General features: G+C 46.3%; 1 protein-coding gene across 4 annotated transcripts in view; it reads left to right on the top strand.

The window, feature by feature from the left end:
* The window catches only part of Tmem181 (transmembrane protein 181), a 63,289-nt gene that overhangs the window by 35,244 nt on the left and 10,629 nt on the right, over positions 1–17,416 (top strand). For all 4 annotated transcript variants that reach the window (XM_063232958.1, XM_003468498.5, XM_013151090.3 and 1 more), the window contains exons 6-11: positions 5,756–5,866; positions 12,459–12,539; positions 14,131–14,230; positions 14,926–15,056; positions 15,251–15,342; positions 16,215–16,272. In XM_063232958.1, the coding sequence (XP_063089028.1) occupies positions 5,756–5,866; positions 12,459–12,539; positions 14,131–14,230; positions 14,926–15,056; positions 15,251–15,342; positions 16,215–16,272 (573 nt within the window). The remainder of the gene's footprint in view (positions 1–5,755; positions 5,867–12,458; positions 12,540–14,130; positions 14,231–14,925; positions 15,057–15,250; positions 15,343–16,214; positions 16,273–17,416) is intronic.

Raw genomic sequence — 17,416 nt, forward strand, 5'->3', positions numbered from 1 at the left:
TTATTTCAAGACTCAAACCCAGTTGACATTCCTGGAGCTAACTGGCTCTGCCATCCACTGTGCTCATATCTTTATTATAGAGAGCACTATTCGAGGAAACAGGAGACTGATGGCTTTAAAGATACGTACCAGTACGTGGGCTAGCCTTATTTGCAATGCTTAGAGCTAATTGAAGAGGGAAGGAGATAGCATAGTCCTCTCTGTACATATCAGTATGTGGAATTAAGCCTTGATATAATCAATGTTGCAGCAACTGTTCTGCATTCAAGGGGAGTCACTCAAATTGTCTCCTCCAAGAAGCTTCAAAATACTATTCTTAAATAAGAAAAATTTGAGTCATGGCAAAGATAGTACAGAAGACTCACCTAATTGTACACTGTTGCTCTTAAAGGTTCTTATTAACTTGAACAGGTATGTACACATGTACATGCCTCAACACACACATACACATATGCTCACTCACCCTGCCACACACTCTTAGTGTATACCCAGCCTGCCTGGTGTGACTCACTGCCTGGTGTGTCCATGGACAATCCGTGGAAAGATGAAGATTTGCCTCTGTTTGGTGGTTGCTCTCCATTATGGGGGCGGGGGTCACAGTTGTTGGCATCAGGTGTTGAATGACCTGATCCATCTTGGGAGGCAGAGAACACAGGCTTCTTATAGAGAGTGACCTCCTTTGGGGGCATCTACTTCAGGGAGTATGTGGCTAAGCAACAGAAAACCTGAGGGTCCAAAATAGGAAGTGAACCCTCACTTTTGAACTCATTGGTCCCATGTTTTGTTCAGAATCGAAAGACTCAGAATTCAATTGCTGTGACAACAGGGGTTCATATTAGGACTCAGCCAGCTCTTGGAAGCACAGAGAATTTGGAGAGCATTCTATAGGCGGTGCGTTTGATCAGAGGACCAGACAGGTGTGTCGGAGACAGTGTGTACCTAGTCTGTGTGACACATCATGCTGAGTGTTTTCCTTTGGGTACTCATTAATCCTCACAGCAGGTACCTGGAGGAATGACTGTTATTAGAGCCCATTTTATATATGAAGTACAGGCTTTGAGGGTCAAAGCCATTGTTCAAGGTGACGAAGCTAGTAAATGGAGAGACCAAGTCTGAGGCTGTGCTCTTTCATCCTGAGCTCCTGGGCACATGATATACACTGCCTCATTACTGGCAGTAAAGACACCAGCCTGCTCATCCTGCTGAGTAAATGTGGAGCCCTGCACAGGAGCCAGCCTCCTCCTTCTGCTCCCTCTCTGTGAACCAGGTCAGGCCCCTGGCTGGAGGGTGCAGGGCTGTTGGAAAGATGAGCCATGCTGACAGTCTGGCCCTCTGCAGCAGACCTCAGCAGCCACAGTGCTATCCATCACAGTGGTGTCTAAAGAAGGCCAGAAGTAACTGGCCTATTGTTCTGCTTCCCACCTCTGGCCTGTGTGAGTGGCCTGAGCCAGCTTCTAGATCCTATTATCCTCACCTGTGAGTAAGTGGGCCGAAAGCTCCACCCCCACCTGTGTCTGGAAAGTGGTAAGGATCAAGGTGATTCACGTGCAGAGCGGATGATGTTTGTACCTGTGGAGGTGTCTTTGCAGCCCACCTGCCTGTGTGTTGATGTCATCAGTTCAGATGAATCACAGGAGGGATGGCATGTGTGAAGGTCAGAAAGGACAGCTGTGCTAGCATCTGGCTGTGTCTTCTCTCTTCCCCAGGCAAGAATGGGCCAAATCCCATCCTAGCCAGCATTTGGCAGAGGATGAACAGTTGTTCGGTGCTGTCACTGTGGCTGGTGTGACATCACCCTGACTCAGGGGTTTCCTTTTGCCTTCAGTTGGTTGTAAGCAATGTAAGTAGGGCTGGCCGGAGTACTGATGTGTAATCTTTGAAGCCAAACAGCCCTGTTTCCTCACCTTGTGTCTCTTCTGAATGGTTGAGCGTAGCAGGATGGCAGAGCCAATGCCCTAGGACCATCAGCTGGTACCAGCCTCAAGATAAGAGGCTATGACTTCACAGGGCAGAAAAAGTTTGCATATGAGAGCTAAATCACCAGCCCCCTAGATACTAAATGCTACCTCAGTTGTATTTTGCAGATTGGTCTTTCTGCATATCCTTCCCTCTGTATATTGCAGAGATGTTTTCTGGCCTGCTAGCTAGCTCAGTTCACAGTATCATGTAATTCCCACCATTCTGACATCCTTCGTGTGCCACTCCCTTCTTCATGGATTAATAAAATCTGAGTTAGGTCCTGGGTGAAGGCCTTTGTTCTATGAATCCCTGTCTGGACTGGACTCGGGACCCCTTGGCTTGCCCTTAACTGTAAATATGTTACAGTGTCTTTATTCTCACCATGGGTTGCGCTAGAGGGGGCAGATGGTAATTAACTCTACAGAATTCTATTAATGTTTCCATTGGATTACAAATATAAACTTCCTGGATCACGACAAGGACAGAAGAAGGTCTCAATGCGTGGGACTTCCTGTTTTAGGACCATGGTTGCTGCTTCCCACCCACCCTGGAATCAGGGCTTCAGGGAAAGCTAGACTGCCTGAGGTTGCTGATTGCGTTGTTGCTCGTTGAGAGTAGCCATCAGAGTATTTCTGTAGTTTCCCTCGACTCCAGTTGATGGCCCTGCCTCACTTTATACTGTATCAGTATACTATATACTGTATACAGTATACTTTATACTGTATACTGTATCCTGGGGAACATTTAGTATCATTTAGTATCAGTATACTGATTTAGTAACATTTAGTATCAGTATACTGTATACTGTATCCTGGGGAACATTTCTCTTTAGTGAGTGTGTGCTACCAAAGTGAGCACTTTTTTATGTGAAAAGAAGACATGCCATCTTGGAGTAGCATGGTTGTCTACATTGTGCAGGGAAGAAAACTGAGTTCTTCTCACCAGGAGTGTAGTAATCAATTTTAGAGCTTTGGCTTGATTTGGGACCCACAGATCTATATAGGGGCTTCACATGGGTTTTTTGAGTATAAATGTATATTCAGCCCAAGCAGCAATGCTTTTATTAGTTATGTTGTGGGAAAATTCCCAAGCCAAGCCACACAAACCAAACCAAACCAAACCAAACCAAACCAAACGGAAGACTACACCAAGGAAATAAGAAGCATTTAATCTTATACCAGTGAACTGTTGGATCTTCATACCAGTGGACTGTTGAAGGATAGTTTCTCAGCAACAGAGCTGAATTCAGGAAGAGTTTAGTTTATATAGAATTTAGAAGTGGGAGGTACAGTGCAAGTGATTAAATGTTGCATATTTGGTTGCATACATTGAGTCATGCATTGACAGGCAGGCTAGTCTTGAAACAAAGAAATTAGCATAATACAGAAACACTCTGGGAACAAGGGAAGGGGGCCCTTACAGAGTGGGTATAGTTAAAAGTATTACCGTAATAGAGGGAGCCCTTAAATTAGCCCAGGACACCTTAAGGTATAGCCAATTACTCTGACTCTGCTCATCAGAAGTGTGCAGCTGGGGATTTAGCTCAGTGGCATAAGCGCCTGCCTTGCAAACAGGCAGTAGTCGTGAGTTCAATCCCTGGTACCCATTAAAAGGAAAAAGACCAAAAAAAAAAAGAAGTGTGCAGCTGGGCTATAGACACCGCCAAGGTCAGTTGAATTCAGCAGAAACAGCAGAATGAAACTTGGCCAGAGTTGATCTAATTGATCATGAAATATCTGTAAGTTTGCTATCTTATAAATGAGTTCATTATAATTGTGACCCAACAGTTAAAACATCCCCTGAAAATTGAGTCATGTTCCTATACTTGTAAGAAGTTATAGAGGTCCTGCTAGGCCGAGCCTCTTGTGTTTACCGTTGGGAGGAGTCCACATTTGTAATCCCAGGGAAAGGTTATTGAATTCTAGTGAGAAAATTCCAGCCTATCACTTGCAGTGCAACCACAGTGAAAATAGAGACAAGTACATATCTGTAGTTGTCAGGAGCCAAGGGGCCACTACGTCCAGTCAGAACATTGCTAATGAGAACAGAGGTCTCAACCAGGGCCATATCGGGGTTTCATTAGTTTGTGAAGAGGGAAGTAGCTCGGGGTTGAGTGACCGTGTGAATGATGGGAAGTACATGAGTACCGTGAGCTGGCTAAGGAGGAGGCATAAGAGCACCTCTACAGCATGCAGAGAGAGATACACAGAAAGAGTACTGCATTCAGGTAACAGCCTCTTAAGTATGCAGGAATATACGTATCACAGTTTGAGGAGATATTTGGTGGTTTTAGTCCCTGCTGCTTCCTCACGGGTGCTTTCTAGCCTTAGTCACAATGACTCTTGGACTCACTCAGCCTAGCTGACTGACCTGTGGCACTGCTTCAGAGGCTCTCCTGCCAAGTCAGGGGATGAAGTATTATCTTAGCCAGCTCTGTACATGTCAATATGTGGAATTAGGGCCAGGTTTAGCTAAAAGGGAGACAAATGCCCTTCTTTCAAGGAGAGCCCTCCTGGTGGTCCTCTGCAGGAGATGCTTCTCTGTCTAGCAGAAATATGTTTACTGATGTTTGAACCTGTATGCCCCTGGTTTTGCGTCTGTGACTATTGGGAAGGAAAAGTGAATTTAGTTTTTTTGGGAATCCATAAACACATGCCCATGCCCCAAAGGGCAGGAAACCAATTCAAATGAGAAAAACTGCTCAGGTGGAAAGAAAACTGCAGCTCCGATGAGATGAAGAATAGCAGAGAAGCGGGAAAGTGGGAAGGCCGAGGGGTAGCCAGGTAGCCCCTGCCCTCCAGGGCAGCCCTCCCTGCCTGGCTGAGTGTGGCAGGCTGCGCTGCAGGCCCGTGGTTGCCAGTGTGGCCAAGTGTTTGAGACTTTTTGGCCTTCATGCTGCGTCTAGGTCTTGCACACTCACTTTTGGCTTTCTTTCTTGTCTTTTGAGTATCACCTGTAAGACATGTTGTATAAAATCCAGCTCTGTTTTCTTGCCCTGACATTCCTGGTTTGGGAAGCTTCGGACAAGCCTGACTGCCCTGTTCAGAACCAAGACAGTAACAGTGACACCTGGAAGGGCACAGAAGTTCTGAGCAGTGGTTAGATTATCCTGTGGCACAGAGAGAGGAAGGCACAGCATGTTCAGGGGCGTGTTAGCTTGTGTGGCAGGGCCGGGGCAGACCCTGACCAGTGAGTATAATGCATATCTGTGTCCTGGAACAAGCACTTGTCCTCCTCCACTTCTATAGGGGCATCCAAGGAGGAGGCACAGAACACCGATCTCTAATTCCCAAGAGGACTTTTGGCAGACCGTACAGTGTACACATTCACATAGTCCTCTCATGGCTGCTCACACAGCCTTTCCTTTTGGGGTGAGAGAAAGGGCTCTTTGTAAGGAATGACAAGTACGTTACCTATTCTAAATGGTGACAGTGATTGCAAGAGGACAAGTTAGGCTGCAATATCTGATCTGTGTCTTACTGTGCGGGTCCTTGTGTATCGCTGTGTTTATGGAAACATCAGGTTTGTGTTGATGCATAACTTTTTATGCAGGTGAGTGATATTATTTTCAGTTTTCCAGAGTAGGGCGATTTAATTATTATAAATCCTATGTTTTCAAAAATACTCATTTGGAAGTTTCTTTCTAAGAATTATTCTTGGCTGATACGTGACTTTTTGTGGGTTTTTGGCAAATTCCCTGGAGACAATGAGTTGTTGAAATGTGTTGCCTATGGGTCAGTTGGTGGGAGAGTTGGCCTTAGCGCTGTAAAGTCATTGATCTTCTTTGTGTTTACAGAAATGTGCAGAAATCATTGTGGCTCACCTTGGCTACTTGAATTACACTCAGTACACAGTAACTGTGGGATTTGACCACCTGAGTCTCCCCATCAAGGAGATGAACTTCACAGTGAGTACATGGCCGGACACACGGCTTCCATGACTCCCCTGTTGACTGATGGTAACGCATCACACTACCTAATAATGCTGTTTTTGACAGGAAAACCTTAATGTTTTAAGTGTGTAGAAGTGAGAATAGCTTAGGGAAGCAGTGTAGAACTTGAAAAAAAATCTTAGGTGTCGTGAGATTTAAGAGAGAGACTATACTAATACCCCAGTTGGAAGGTAATCATAGGGTCATGAGGTAAACCAGTTGTCCCGTGAAGACAGGTCCTCTCTAGCCCTCATGAGTGGTCTTCAGAAACTCGGTGAGAGGAAGGCACTGTGCTAACACATTATCCTTTCTTGTGTCCAGCTGAAACCTACCTTGTTCTTCTGTGCCCTCGGCATCAGTGTGATCCTCAGAGTGGGCAGGGATGAGGGCTTCAGGTTGAACCGATTAGCTGCATTCAAATCCTCGCCCTGTTGTTTACCAGTTTGTCTCCGTTGAGCCCCAGTTTATTTTACCTGTAAAACAGCTACTTCTGACTGTTGTAAATATTTAATGAAGCTAATAATGGATGGATTTTTTTAAAGTTTTATTGAGATATAATTCACATACCATGAAATTTACCCTTTTAAAGTACGTGGTTATCAGGCGTGGTACATGCCTATGAATCCAGCACTTGGGAGGTTGAGGCATGAGTATTGCTGTGCGTTAGAGGCGAGCCTGAGCTACATAGCAAGACTCTGCCTCAATAAACAAAAAAGCAAAACAAAAACATTGTGTGGTCCCATAGTGTTTAGTATATTCCTAGCCATGCAACTGATACCACTGTCTCATTCTGGCACGTTTCCGTCACTCCAAGAAGCCTCTGAGTTGTTGCTTACCTCTGTTGTAGTCACTTTCTCATTAGTGAGATGCAGTATCCGACACCCACGTCTTAAAAGCAGAGAGGTTATTTTGGCTCAGGTTTCAGTCTGTAGAAGGCTGGCTCCTTGACAGGACAGCATGACAGAGGCTCATGGCAGAGGGAAGCTGTTTGTGGCAGACAGGAAGCAGAGAGGAGAAGGGCAGGAAAGGGAGCGAAATTTGCCCTCCCAGGGTTTACCTTTTTGGACCAGACTCCCGCCTCCTAACAGCACGCTAGCTGTGAGCTCCTGTGATACAGTCACCTTCCAAAAGCACCCCTCCCCATGAGTATATGAAGATTTGGAGAGGACATGTACCTATCAAACCATAACATTGTGTTCCTGGTCCCCAACAATCTCACGTACATCACTTAGTGCTTCTCATGGCATGGAGGACAAGAAATAGCCATCAAGAGGGGAGCCGGGAAGGGTATCGCTCTGCTTCCTGTCTGCCACGTGTGAGCAGCTGCCTTCTGCCGTGCCCTCCTGCCTTGGAGCCAACCAACTATGGGCTGAAACTGAACCAAAATAAACCTCTTCCTTTAAGTTATGGGTGTCGGGTATTGAGTCTCAGCAATGAGGCAGGTGATGAGGGCATCTCCCGAGGTCCCTCTAGTCACTGCTCTTTCTGTTGCTGGGGGTGTTGGCCCCGTGTGGACAGCTCCTGTGAATGGAGTCAGAGAGCAGGTGGTCTCTCGTGGCTGGCTGCTTTCCCTTGGCATGCTGTTCTCAAGGCCCATCCACATTGGTTAGGACATCAGCACTTCATTCCCTTGTCCGGGTGGACCACATTTTCTCTTTCTATATATCTATGTCTGTGTAACTCTCTATGTCTGTATCCATGCACGGTACACTGGATGTACTGGTAAGGGAATTTTTCATTCCCCCAGGGACAGAGCAGGACAGCATGCAGTGTCATCAGGCTTGACACACAGCGCAGTCCTTTATTTAAAGCTTTTAAAGGGTGTATTTCTGGGATTTTCTACTGAATATTTTTGGACCATGTTGGCAGAGTGTAAACTGAAATTGTGTCCTTGCTGCAAGACAACAGATGAGAGTGTCTGCTGTACAGTGGTGCCCACCTGCCAGCCTTAGAAGCAGCTGGTTTTACTGGCTGTGCTATGCACACATACCAGGCTCTGGACTTGACTCTGGCCATTTTCACTCACCTTCCGGTGTGTCTGCTGAGCTTCTGTGACACATTCTCTGTGTGTCACCATGATCCCCAGGGCCCCTCACAGTTTATCTGGACATGTTTTCACCTAAGTGCTTCTCAGAGTGACCTTTGAGCAACACGTAGCCAGCTGTCCCTATCTCTGTTCCTCTTTTATCTTCCTAAGTCATGACCTTTGGAGGATAAAACTGAAACAGCAGCCCCTGCAGTCCTGGCTCGGGGTCACTTCCACTTCATGTGTGAATCGGCAGGGGTGGCAGCAGGCCAGGTTTGATAAGGAATGCCTTGAACATGGCTCCTTTTGCCCCCAAATAGTTCTGCAGCATGATTTCTGCGTTATGTAGAAGGCCTGCAAAATGTGAGGTATGATTGGGTCCCCATTCCAGGAAGTGTGCTCGCTGCTCTTTATGTCAGTGGATCTGAATGGTGGCTCCCCAGGGCGTGTCCTCCCTCCATGGATTTCCGATGCTCTCCAGAGGCTTCTGAGAATGTAAGAAAACGTTTGTTTTCTGCTGAGGAATTAGTCAGCTCTTGGAGACAGGTTTGCCAGTTATCTTTTTCTCAAAATTCATGTCTGCACAGGATTTGACGTCATCTTTGCCTGTAAGTAGTCAGAGCAGATAATGAATGGGTTGGATGGGTGACCGAGGCCCAGGAGTGTCATGGTGGGAGGTGACTTAGGTCAGTAAGTGGGTGCTTGTTCCAGATGTAACCTCACAGTCTCACATGGCAGGTCCCGCCTCTGAGAGAACAGAGATGGCTTTGTGATGCCAACAGGACCTTGAGGTAAAAGCCAGTGGTGGAGTGATATAAAAATGAATCTTTTCTGGGATTTCCAGTTTATATTTGAGGGGTTAAGGATAGACACACACAAAAAAAGCACCTTTGTTGCATAGAATCAGGTCCTTGTAGTGGACCGGGCTGGCCTTGGCTTGTCACGTGCTACTCCTGTACTGGCCCAGCATTACCCCTGGGCCTGGGACCTTCCTTTCTCTGGTCCTGCCCTGCTGAAACCCAGTGTGCCTGGTGGGCTGGGTCTGCAGCAGAGGGGCAAGGTCTGTCTCTGGGTGGCAGCGTGAGGGAGGAAACAGTGTTCTCAGCCCTGGCACCGCTGAGCCACAGGCTGACTTGGCTACTCTGGCCCTAAGGAGCACATGGGCTACCACAGAGGATGCCCAGGGTGGAGGAGGTTCCGGCCAGGGAGACAAGACTGGGTTGAGTGTAAAGAGGCACCTGGGGCCTGTGTGTTGTGCATCAGGTGAGTGCTCGGGGCCGTCTCCTTCAGATAACTCATACTTTACAATCAAAATGTGTATTTTAGTGTTAGCTGTATGAATGAAGCGTTATTTTTTAGTGTTAGTTTTTAAAATGCATCCATTGTTTTCTGTTGCTCTGATAGAACCTTAAGACAAAATCTCCCTTCTTCAAGGGAATTCATAGTTCTTTTCTTTTTTTGTAGTTATTTTCTTTCTTAAGGATTGGAGTCCCTTGAGGGTGAAAACCAATGTTTCATCACGGTTACTTTGAACATATTTTGTTTATTCTGATGGTAATAGTTCTGTCTTTCCTTCTGGATCATGCCTTACAGTATAACTTTTCCAGTAGGACACATACTCTCATTCTTTCTATTTGGATATGTGTTCACCTCACCCTCCTCCACCCTCAGAATCGTAACTTTGGTTATTCAAAAAAATCACATGATACTGTCATCAGATTCCAACACTGTAACAGTATTGATAATAGTTACGTTTTGGAGTTTTAGTAGTTGTATGTGTGTGTTAATGGGGACTGAACCCGAGGCCCTTTCACGAGCTACATCTCCAGCCCTTTTTAAAATCACCCTCATCTTTGTCTTTATGCTCTGAAATAATTTGTTTTTATCCTCTGAAATAATACACCTGTTTCTCCCTTCACACTTCCTTTTAAGATTTTTCTCGTTTACTTACTTAAATAATTTGATTTCAGTGTTCCTTGATGTCCTTTTCTTCATGTTTCTTATGTCTGGGGTTCATTAACCTTGGATCTGTGAGTTTATAGTTTTATCACCTGTTTTGGTTGATACATTGTGTCAACTTGAGAAGTTTTACAGTTTAACTGAGAAGCTCAGCAGGGAGCCAGGGATCTTACTTTGTAAATATCCTCATCCTGTGCAAAGGAGGGCAGGGTGATGTGAGGGCTACAGCCCCGCTAAAAGAGGGGTAAGCGGGCGGCCTGCATACACTATAAGGGAAGAGAAGAGGCTTGTTTCCCCCTTTTTGCTCTGGCTGCTTTTGCTGGCTGCTGCCTTGAAGTGTTGCCACAGTGTCATGCTACCCTGCCTTGGGGCCAGCTGATTATGGACTGAAACCTTTACAAAAAGTGAGCTAAATAAACCCTTCCTTCCTTCATTTTGGGTGTTGGGTGTTTTGTCCCAGCAAGGAGAGAAAAGTAACCAAGACACCACCTTTGGGGGAATTTTAGCCATCTTCAAATATTTTTTCTGTCTTCCATCTCCCCAGATTCAGGAATTCCAAACATGTCTCTGAAGCCGCCTGAGGTCTTCCTGCAGCTTGCTGTGCACTCTTTTTTCTGTTGCTTCCTGTGCTGTGCCCTCACACTCACTAATCTCTGATCTGCTGTCTTCCAGATCTCTGCTAAATATGGTGAACCTTTCATCTAGTGTTTTAGTGTCCTTGTCTGCCAGTTCTGTCACTTTGATTTCTGGATTGGTTTGGGTGGATTAGGTTTTTTTTCCTCATTATGGTCTATATTTGCTTGCTTTTTTTCTTTTTTAAATACAGTGCTAGGGATTGAACTCGGAGTCTTGGGCGTGTGAGGCAAGTGCTTTACCACTGAGCTTAACCCCCTGCCCCATGTGTGATAGTTTTGATTCAGTGCAAATGTTGCTTGTTGCTAGGTCTTGTATTCTTACAAGCATTCTTAAGCTTTGTTCTGGGATGTTATCTATCATGTAGAAACACTTGGATCTTTTTGGTCCTTAATTTTGAACTTCGCTGAATGGGACCAAAGTGGCACCAGATTTGAGTCTGACTTTCCCATCGTGGTGGCAGAAGTGTGCACTCCCTGATGTCCTGGTAATATGAATTTGCTCTTGTGGGAACAGACCGCATCACTGGCCCTGTAGGAACTACGCACAGGCTCCGTGGGAGGCTTGTCCCTGCTGCAAGTGGCTGCTCACACTGTGCCCTGGACGGAGATGGGGTAGGGGATACCCTTGGTCAAGGTGGGGTACTTTCCTTTGCTTGGTTCAGTGGCATCTGGCTCCTCTGGCCCCGGACTCCCAACTGTGTGCTCACAACTCAGGCAGAACATGTGGCTCTACTTGGGCTTCCTGATGACTGAGGGACCCTGGGGGCACCCATGTTCCCGTCAGCCAGGCATTACTACTCTTCACTGTCTTCGTAAGTCCTGTGTCTTAAACTGTTCACAGTAGATCTGGTGTGTGTTTGTGTATATGTGTGTGTTTTAGGTAGATCTGGGTGACTCAACCTTTTTTGCAGTTGATTATTAACATTACTGAGATGACTTTCACTCAGTACCTGAAAATGATGGGCTCGTTCGTTGGTCCTGTGCTGTGCCATGTTCTGGCGTCTGGCTGTGAGTCTGGCTTGTGACCAGGCTTGACAGACCCCCATGGGCAGGTGGCGCCTGTACCCTTTGCTCATGCAAGGAGCGAGGACCTGCTTGGGTCAGCAGAACTGACAAATGTAATTGTGGTTTACTTTCCTGGTTTCAGATTCACATTTATATGCTTTATTTAAACTTCATAGAAAATTCTGCTCACACATTTGCATCTTATAAAAATCTATTTTTAACAAATGGAAAGTGTGGTCTTTTTCTAATAAAGAGATTGTTAAGGTTAGTTTAATAGGAGATTTAAAGTCTAAATGTTCTTATTATGATTATAGGCTATTTACCAGAGTCCTCTGTTAAAACTATTTTCAGCTCTTTGTCATCTCTGTTCTTTAATATGAAAGTAAAAAGGTCAAATGTGGTGCCAAAGCTCTAATCCCAACACTTTGGGAGGCTGTGATCCAAGGATTACAAATTCAAGCCCAGCCTGGGCAGTTTAGTGAGGCTGTGTCTCAAAATAAAAAATTACAAAGTGGGCCGAGGATGTAATTCAGTGCAGAGATTCTTGGTTCAATCCCCAGTACTGGGGCGGCGGGGGGGGGGGGGGGACCTACTGAGTGTTAAATTTTTGCAATGTGTGGGAAAGTATAAAGAAAAAGCAAAACCCGGGCCAGGTGCCTGTAATCCGAGCACTCGGGAGGCTGAGGCAGAATGATTACTGCATATTTGAGGCCAGTGTGGGCAATAGTAAGTTCAAGGCCAACATGAACTACATAGTGACACCCTGTCATCTCAAAACGAAAAAATTTAAAATTACCTAAAACCTCACATTTGAAGGGAACTGTTATTAGAGGTCTAGTGTATTTCCCCTTACATGCCTTTTTTTTTCTTTTTCTTACATGCCTTTTTTTTTTTCTTTTTCTTTTTTTAAAATTTACTTTGTTTCTCCTTCTTTCTATTTCAGTGGAAGACTTATAACCCTGCATTTTCCCAGTTGGAAATTTGGTTCCGCTTTGTCTTTGTGGTGCTCACCTTCATCGTCACTGTGAGTACCATTTGCCTGGTGACTGGCAGCCAAGTCCTAGCTGAGACAGGCTGTCTGTGCAGATACGATCCTTAGAGAGCGAGCTACTCAAAGAGTTACTGAACCCTCAGATCTGCCTTCTAGGAGGCTGGCCAGGTACTAACCATTCTGTGTGGCAGGGCAGCTGAGATGCTCTGTGCAAAAAAGAATGACAGAATCATTTAATTAGGACTTCTGTGCAGCATAATAATAATGGCAGATCACTGACTGTTACGTAAATGTTCATCATTGTGCCATGACAGATGTCACTGAACCTGTGTGGAAGAGATTCTGCTGTATCAGAGTGACTTTTTTGCAGGTGCAGATATAGCCATTGTTGGGTTTTTGTATTTGGAAAATTGTGCAAGAAATTTTAGTCTTTGAGCCTTTCAGCACTAAGGCTACAGAGAATTGGTTTGGAGACGCACCTTTGGGCTTGTTTGGGGCCCAAGGTTTGTGTCCACCTGCCCACTAACTTTAGGGGAACACCTTATGCTTAGGAATATAAGGGTACTCGACAGGGCCAGTGTGTGGAGATAAGGGTTTATGGATTAGAGACAGAATCAGTGTGCTATGTTTAGTGATCAACCTCTGTCTGAAGGGTAACATTCTGCCCTCATCAGCTGTTCCCCTCAGTGCTGACTCAGAGGGCGTGACATTTAAGAAATGTGTCCACTTCTTATAGTGGTGACTGCTCCAACTGTCACCTTAGGAACATGTGGTACTTTGTAGACTTGCTTGGTAGAGCAGGACATGGGCATTGGTGGACATGGGAGGGTGGCTGGAAATGGGGCACGGGCACTACATTTAGCTGGGAGCTTATAGTGCTATGTCATCCAGAGAACCTTACTAGCGAAGTGAGGGCTGGTGTCTTATTTGGCTGGTCTGAAATCTTCAGTTTCTTGAGGGCTGGCTGGTGCTGGAGTCCAAAGACTGGCATTTTTAGCCCTCAGGTATGTTTATGAAAAGGAGAAATAGGCTGAGCCTTATCAGTTAAGCTGGTCTGGGGAAATGACCCAGGAAATCCAAATTGCCTAGAAAATTCTCAACTTATGTCAGGTAATAGAAAAATTTTAAAAAAAGAAAAAAACAGGCCTGGTCATCACAGATTAAATACCATTTTAAGGTGGTTTAAGGACACTCTTCCCTGGGCCCTCATACCTTCTCCAGGATGCCAACTATGTAAGCTGCCTTGTCGGAATGTGTGGCCTCCTGGTGGGGTCCACAATGTGTCTGTGCTGGGAGGCCTGTGGCCGGCATCTAAGAGTGAATCCCAGAAGCAGGGGGAGGTGAGACTGTGCGTGCTCTTTCTGTTTACAGAGAATTCACGGCTGCTCTGTTCTCTTCCTCCTTGCCCTGTGAGAACATCTTGTGACCCATCTCACCTGGCCACCATGCAGCTGCGCCCCTCTTAGCTTAGTTGTCACTGATGCCCTTTGGAACCTCAGTAGTCTGTTCAGGCAGGCCTTGACCCAGCAGATCCTGGCCCGGCCTGCTGACTGCTGTGGGATGAGGGACATACCCAATTGGGAGGCAGGGCATGAGCAGTCACCAGCGTGTGTTTGATCTGCAGTGTCTCTTTGCACATTCCCTGCGCAAGTTCTCCATGAGAGACTGGGGCATCGAGCAGAAGTGGATGTCTGTCCTCCTGCCACTGCTGCTGCTGTACAACGGTAGGTACCATTTTCCCCTGGCACTTTCCCTTTTCAGACTGAAAGCTGGCAGGCATTCCAGAGGTGGCCTGGTCCCAGAGTCCTCAGAGAGAGGCGCCTGCGGGAGCCCCTAGTGGAATATGTAGTGGCACACTGCTGCTTCCCAGGAGCCGTTTTGCACAGGCCATGGCAGATGCTCAGATCTTTAACACAGCTACAGACGCAGCAGGCCTGGAACTTGGCTGAAGATACCCACACGGCTGCTCCAGAAAGCATTTGCTTCCTCGGAATTCCCAGGCCTGTGGGAGGAACTGATGCAGGGGCAGACGGCTCTCTGTTGTGATCACTGCAGCAATCTGTTCTGTGGCTTTTAGGCATTTTGAAAACAAAATAGCAGCTGGGCACGGTGGCATAAGTCTTTAATCCCAGCACTCTGAGAGGCTGAGGCAAGAGGATCACAGGCTTAAGCCCAACCTGGGCAACTTAGTAACTTAGCAAAGACCCTGTCTCAGAATTAAAAAATAAAAAAAGGACTCAGTGCAAAGGGTTCAGTCCTCCATATTGCAGGAAAAAAACCAAAAACAAAACTAGCCTTTGGTTCATTGCCTTTCCTTTGACTGTGCCTTGAGAGTCACCAGTCTGGCCTTGAAGAGGGTGGGCTGTGATTGTTGCTGTGTGTGTTGGTTTCATCCATGTTTCTGTCTTTTGCCTTCCAGACCCGTTCTTCCCCCTCTCCTTCCTGGTGAACAGCTGGTTCCCAGGGATGCTAGATGATCTTTTCCAGTCTATGTTCCTGTGTTCCTTGCTGCTCTTCTGGCTGTGTGTGTACCATGGGATACGGGTCCAGGTAGGCCATCCGCCAGACCCTCCTTTCCAAGGTCTGAGGGAGACCCTGCAGGATACATGGCACCATGGAAACCTCTTTGGTCTCATACGGTGGACAGCAGGATGCACACTATGTGAAATGTTTTGTTAGGGTTGTTAGTGTTGTTTTGCTAGAATTACTAACTCTGTATTCTGTGTCTCTTACCTTTTTTTTAGGGAGAAAGAAAATGTTTAACTTTCTATTTGCCTAAATTCTTCATTGTTGGCCTGTTGTGGCTGGCTTCTGTTACTCTAGGAATATGGCAAACGTGAGTAATTGTGTTTGGTGCAAAGGGTCAGACCTGAAAGTGGTGACAGAACTGTGCAGACTGGATCTGACAGGGCTTTGTGACTGGAGCTGAGGGATTTGGTCCTGCTAGAGTGGTTTGTCGAGAATACGTGACTCAAGTAGTATGGGATGCAAAATGAAAGAGCCATGTCAGTTTAGATTTCTCCTTTAGAGATGAGACTGTGGTGTTGGGATGGTGCTGGACTAAACTCTCCACTGCCCAGCAGATGGTCTGGGTCCTCTCAGCCTGTCGCTTACATCTTCCAGCGTTCTAAGCCTTGGTTTTATCCTTTTGGTATCATTGTCCTTCTGTGAGTGGTGCCACAGCAGAGGTCTGTGTCATAGCCTGATACCCAGGTAGGGCTGTTTGCCCATAGTGCCCAGTGAGGGTGTGGCTTTGCAGTCACAGTGATTCACATGACAATCAATCAGACTTCACCCCCGCCGGCTCCACTTCTTACCCCTGCTTCCCTGGAAGCTCAGCTGCCTGTTTTCTTTTTAAAAATTAATCTTATAGTAGTTGATGTTTACCTCTTTTGCTTTCTTTGTGTCTTTCCCTTATTCATGGCGCCCAGGTATGTCATCAAAAACAGCTCTTGCACTTGCAAAAGCAAGGAGACTTTTGTAATAGAAAACTGCAACTTCACTATCCTGATGAGTGTGGACAGTTAGTATCGGGTGCTTTTCAATGTGAAATAGGAAATTTAGGGTTTTTCACAAATGTATTACTTTTTAAAAAAAATTTTCACTCTTGCAGCAGTAGTTTATATTAATAGTTTTTTTAAAGCCAGGTGAGAAAAGCATAAAATAAAAAGTAAAACTTATTACTAATGTGTAATTTTTAATTTTTAGAGTCAATGAATTACATGATCCAATGTACCAGTATCGAGTGGACACTGGAAATTTTCAGGTAAAGTATGTTAATGAAGCCTGAGAGCTTTTTTTTGAATGCCATTTAATGCAGTGACCAATTTGGTACCTTAAAATGTGCTATTGACCCAGTCTTCCTAGTTGGCTATTTGGGAAGAGCTACAACTAATTCAAGGGTAGAAAATTTGGGAAAACCCTAGGTTTAGGTAAAATAATACGCTGATTCATGTTGATCTGCTGTCACCATCTGGCAACATCCTTTTGTTGTTCAGGTGAGGGAGCTCAGGGCAGAAAAGGCCCCTGAGCCAGTAGCAGCTGTGTGCATGTGTGTGTGTGTGTTTGTGTGTGTGTAGAGGGTGGTGGTGGCAGCTCCAGCATGGGGGCCAGGTGAGCAGGATCCCCAGAAGGTCTGAGAGCATGAGCGGCCTCCTTTCTCATCTTTGTTTTCATCTGTGAATGTGGAAGGCCTGGGGTTGTTGGTCAGCCCTTTGCTTCCCAGCCAGGCTGTCTGGAGAGCTGCTGTGATGGGCCCACATCTGTTCCGAATGACTCACCAGAGGTCAGAAGCTGCAGGGGTGCTTGTAGCAGCCATCTAGTGCACCCTGTTATTTTACAGTGGAGAAAATAAAGCCTAGATGACAGCCATACTGGTCCCTTCAAGGCAGAAGCAGAATCTGGATCCCTGACCTGAAGTCCTGCTCTCTGGGTCATGACTGTGAAGGGGGATTCTGCTGCATGGAGGACAGGAAAGGGATGGAAGCTCCTGCTGAGGGAAGCGGAGGACCCCAAGGGGAAGCAAAGGCTCAGCAGGGAAGGGGCATCGCCTGCTGCAAGCCTGGCTTTCAGCAGAGCCTCTGGCCATCACTGCAGTGCCCACAGTGGCAGGGCTGCAGACCTGTCCTCCCTGGATCCCATCTTCAAGTGTGTTTCATTCTGCCCCTCATTTTACACACAGGGAGCAGCTGAGACTTGCCAAGATCCAGGTCTAGCCCTAGTGCTTTGAGTATGAGCCTTTATCATCATTAGCAGGGCAGGACCAGACCCCACCCAAGGGAGGGACATGCAGTGGCCACCACCATTTGCCAGATGCCCCTGGGCCTGAACCCTGGACAGGCAGCAGGCATGTTGCCGACGGGGTTTGGCTCTGGCTTCTCCTCTGATGTGCAAGGGCTGGGGTGTCTTTG

Source organism: Cavia porcellus, unplaced genomic scaffold, assembly GCF_034190915.1.
Source record: "Cavia porcellus strain 051 isolate PalLab524CR breed Dunkin Hartley unplaced genomic scaffold, mCavPor4.1 scaffold_22, whole genome shotgun sequence".
NCBI classification, from domain to species: Eukaryota; Metazoa; Chordata; class Mammalia; order Rodentia; family Caviidae; genus Cavia; species Cavia porcellus.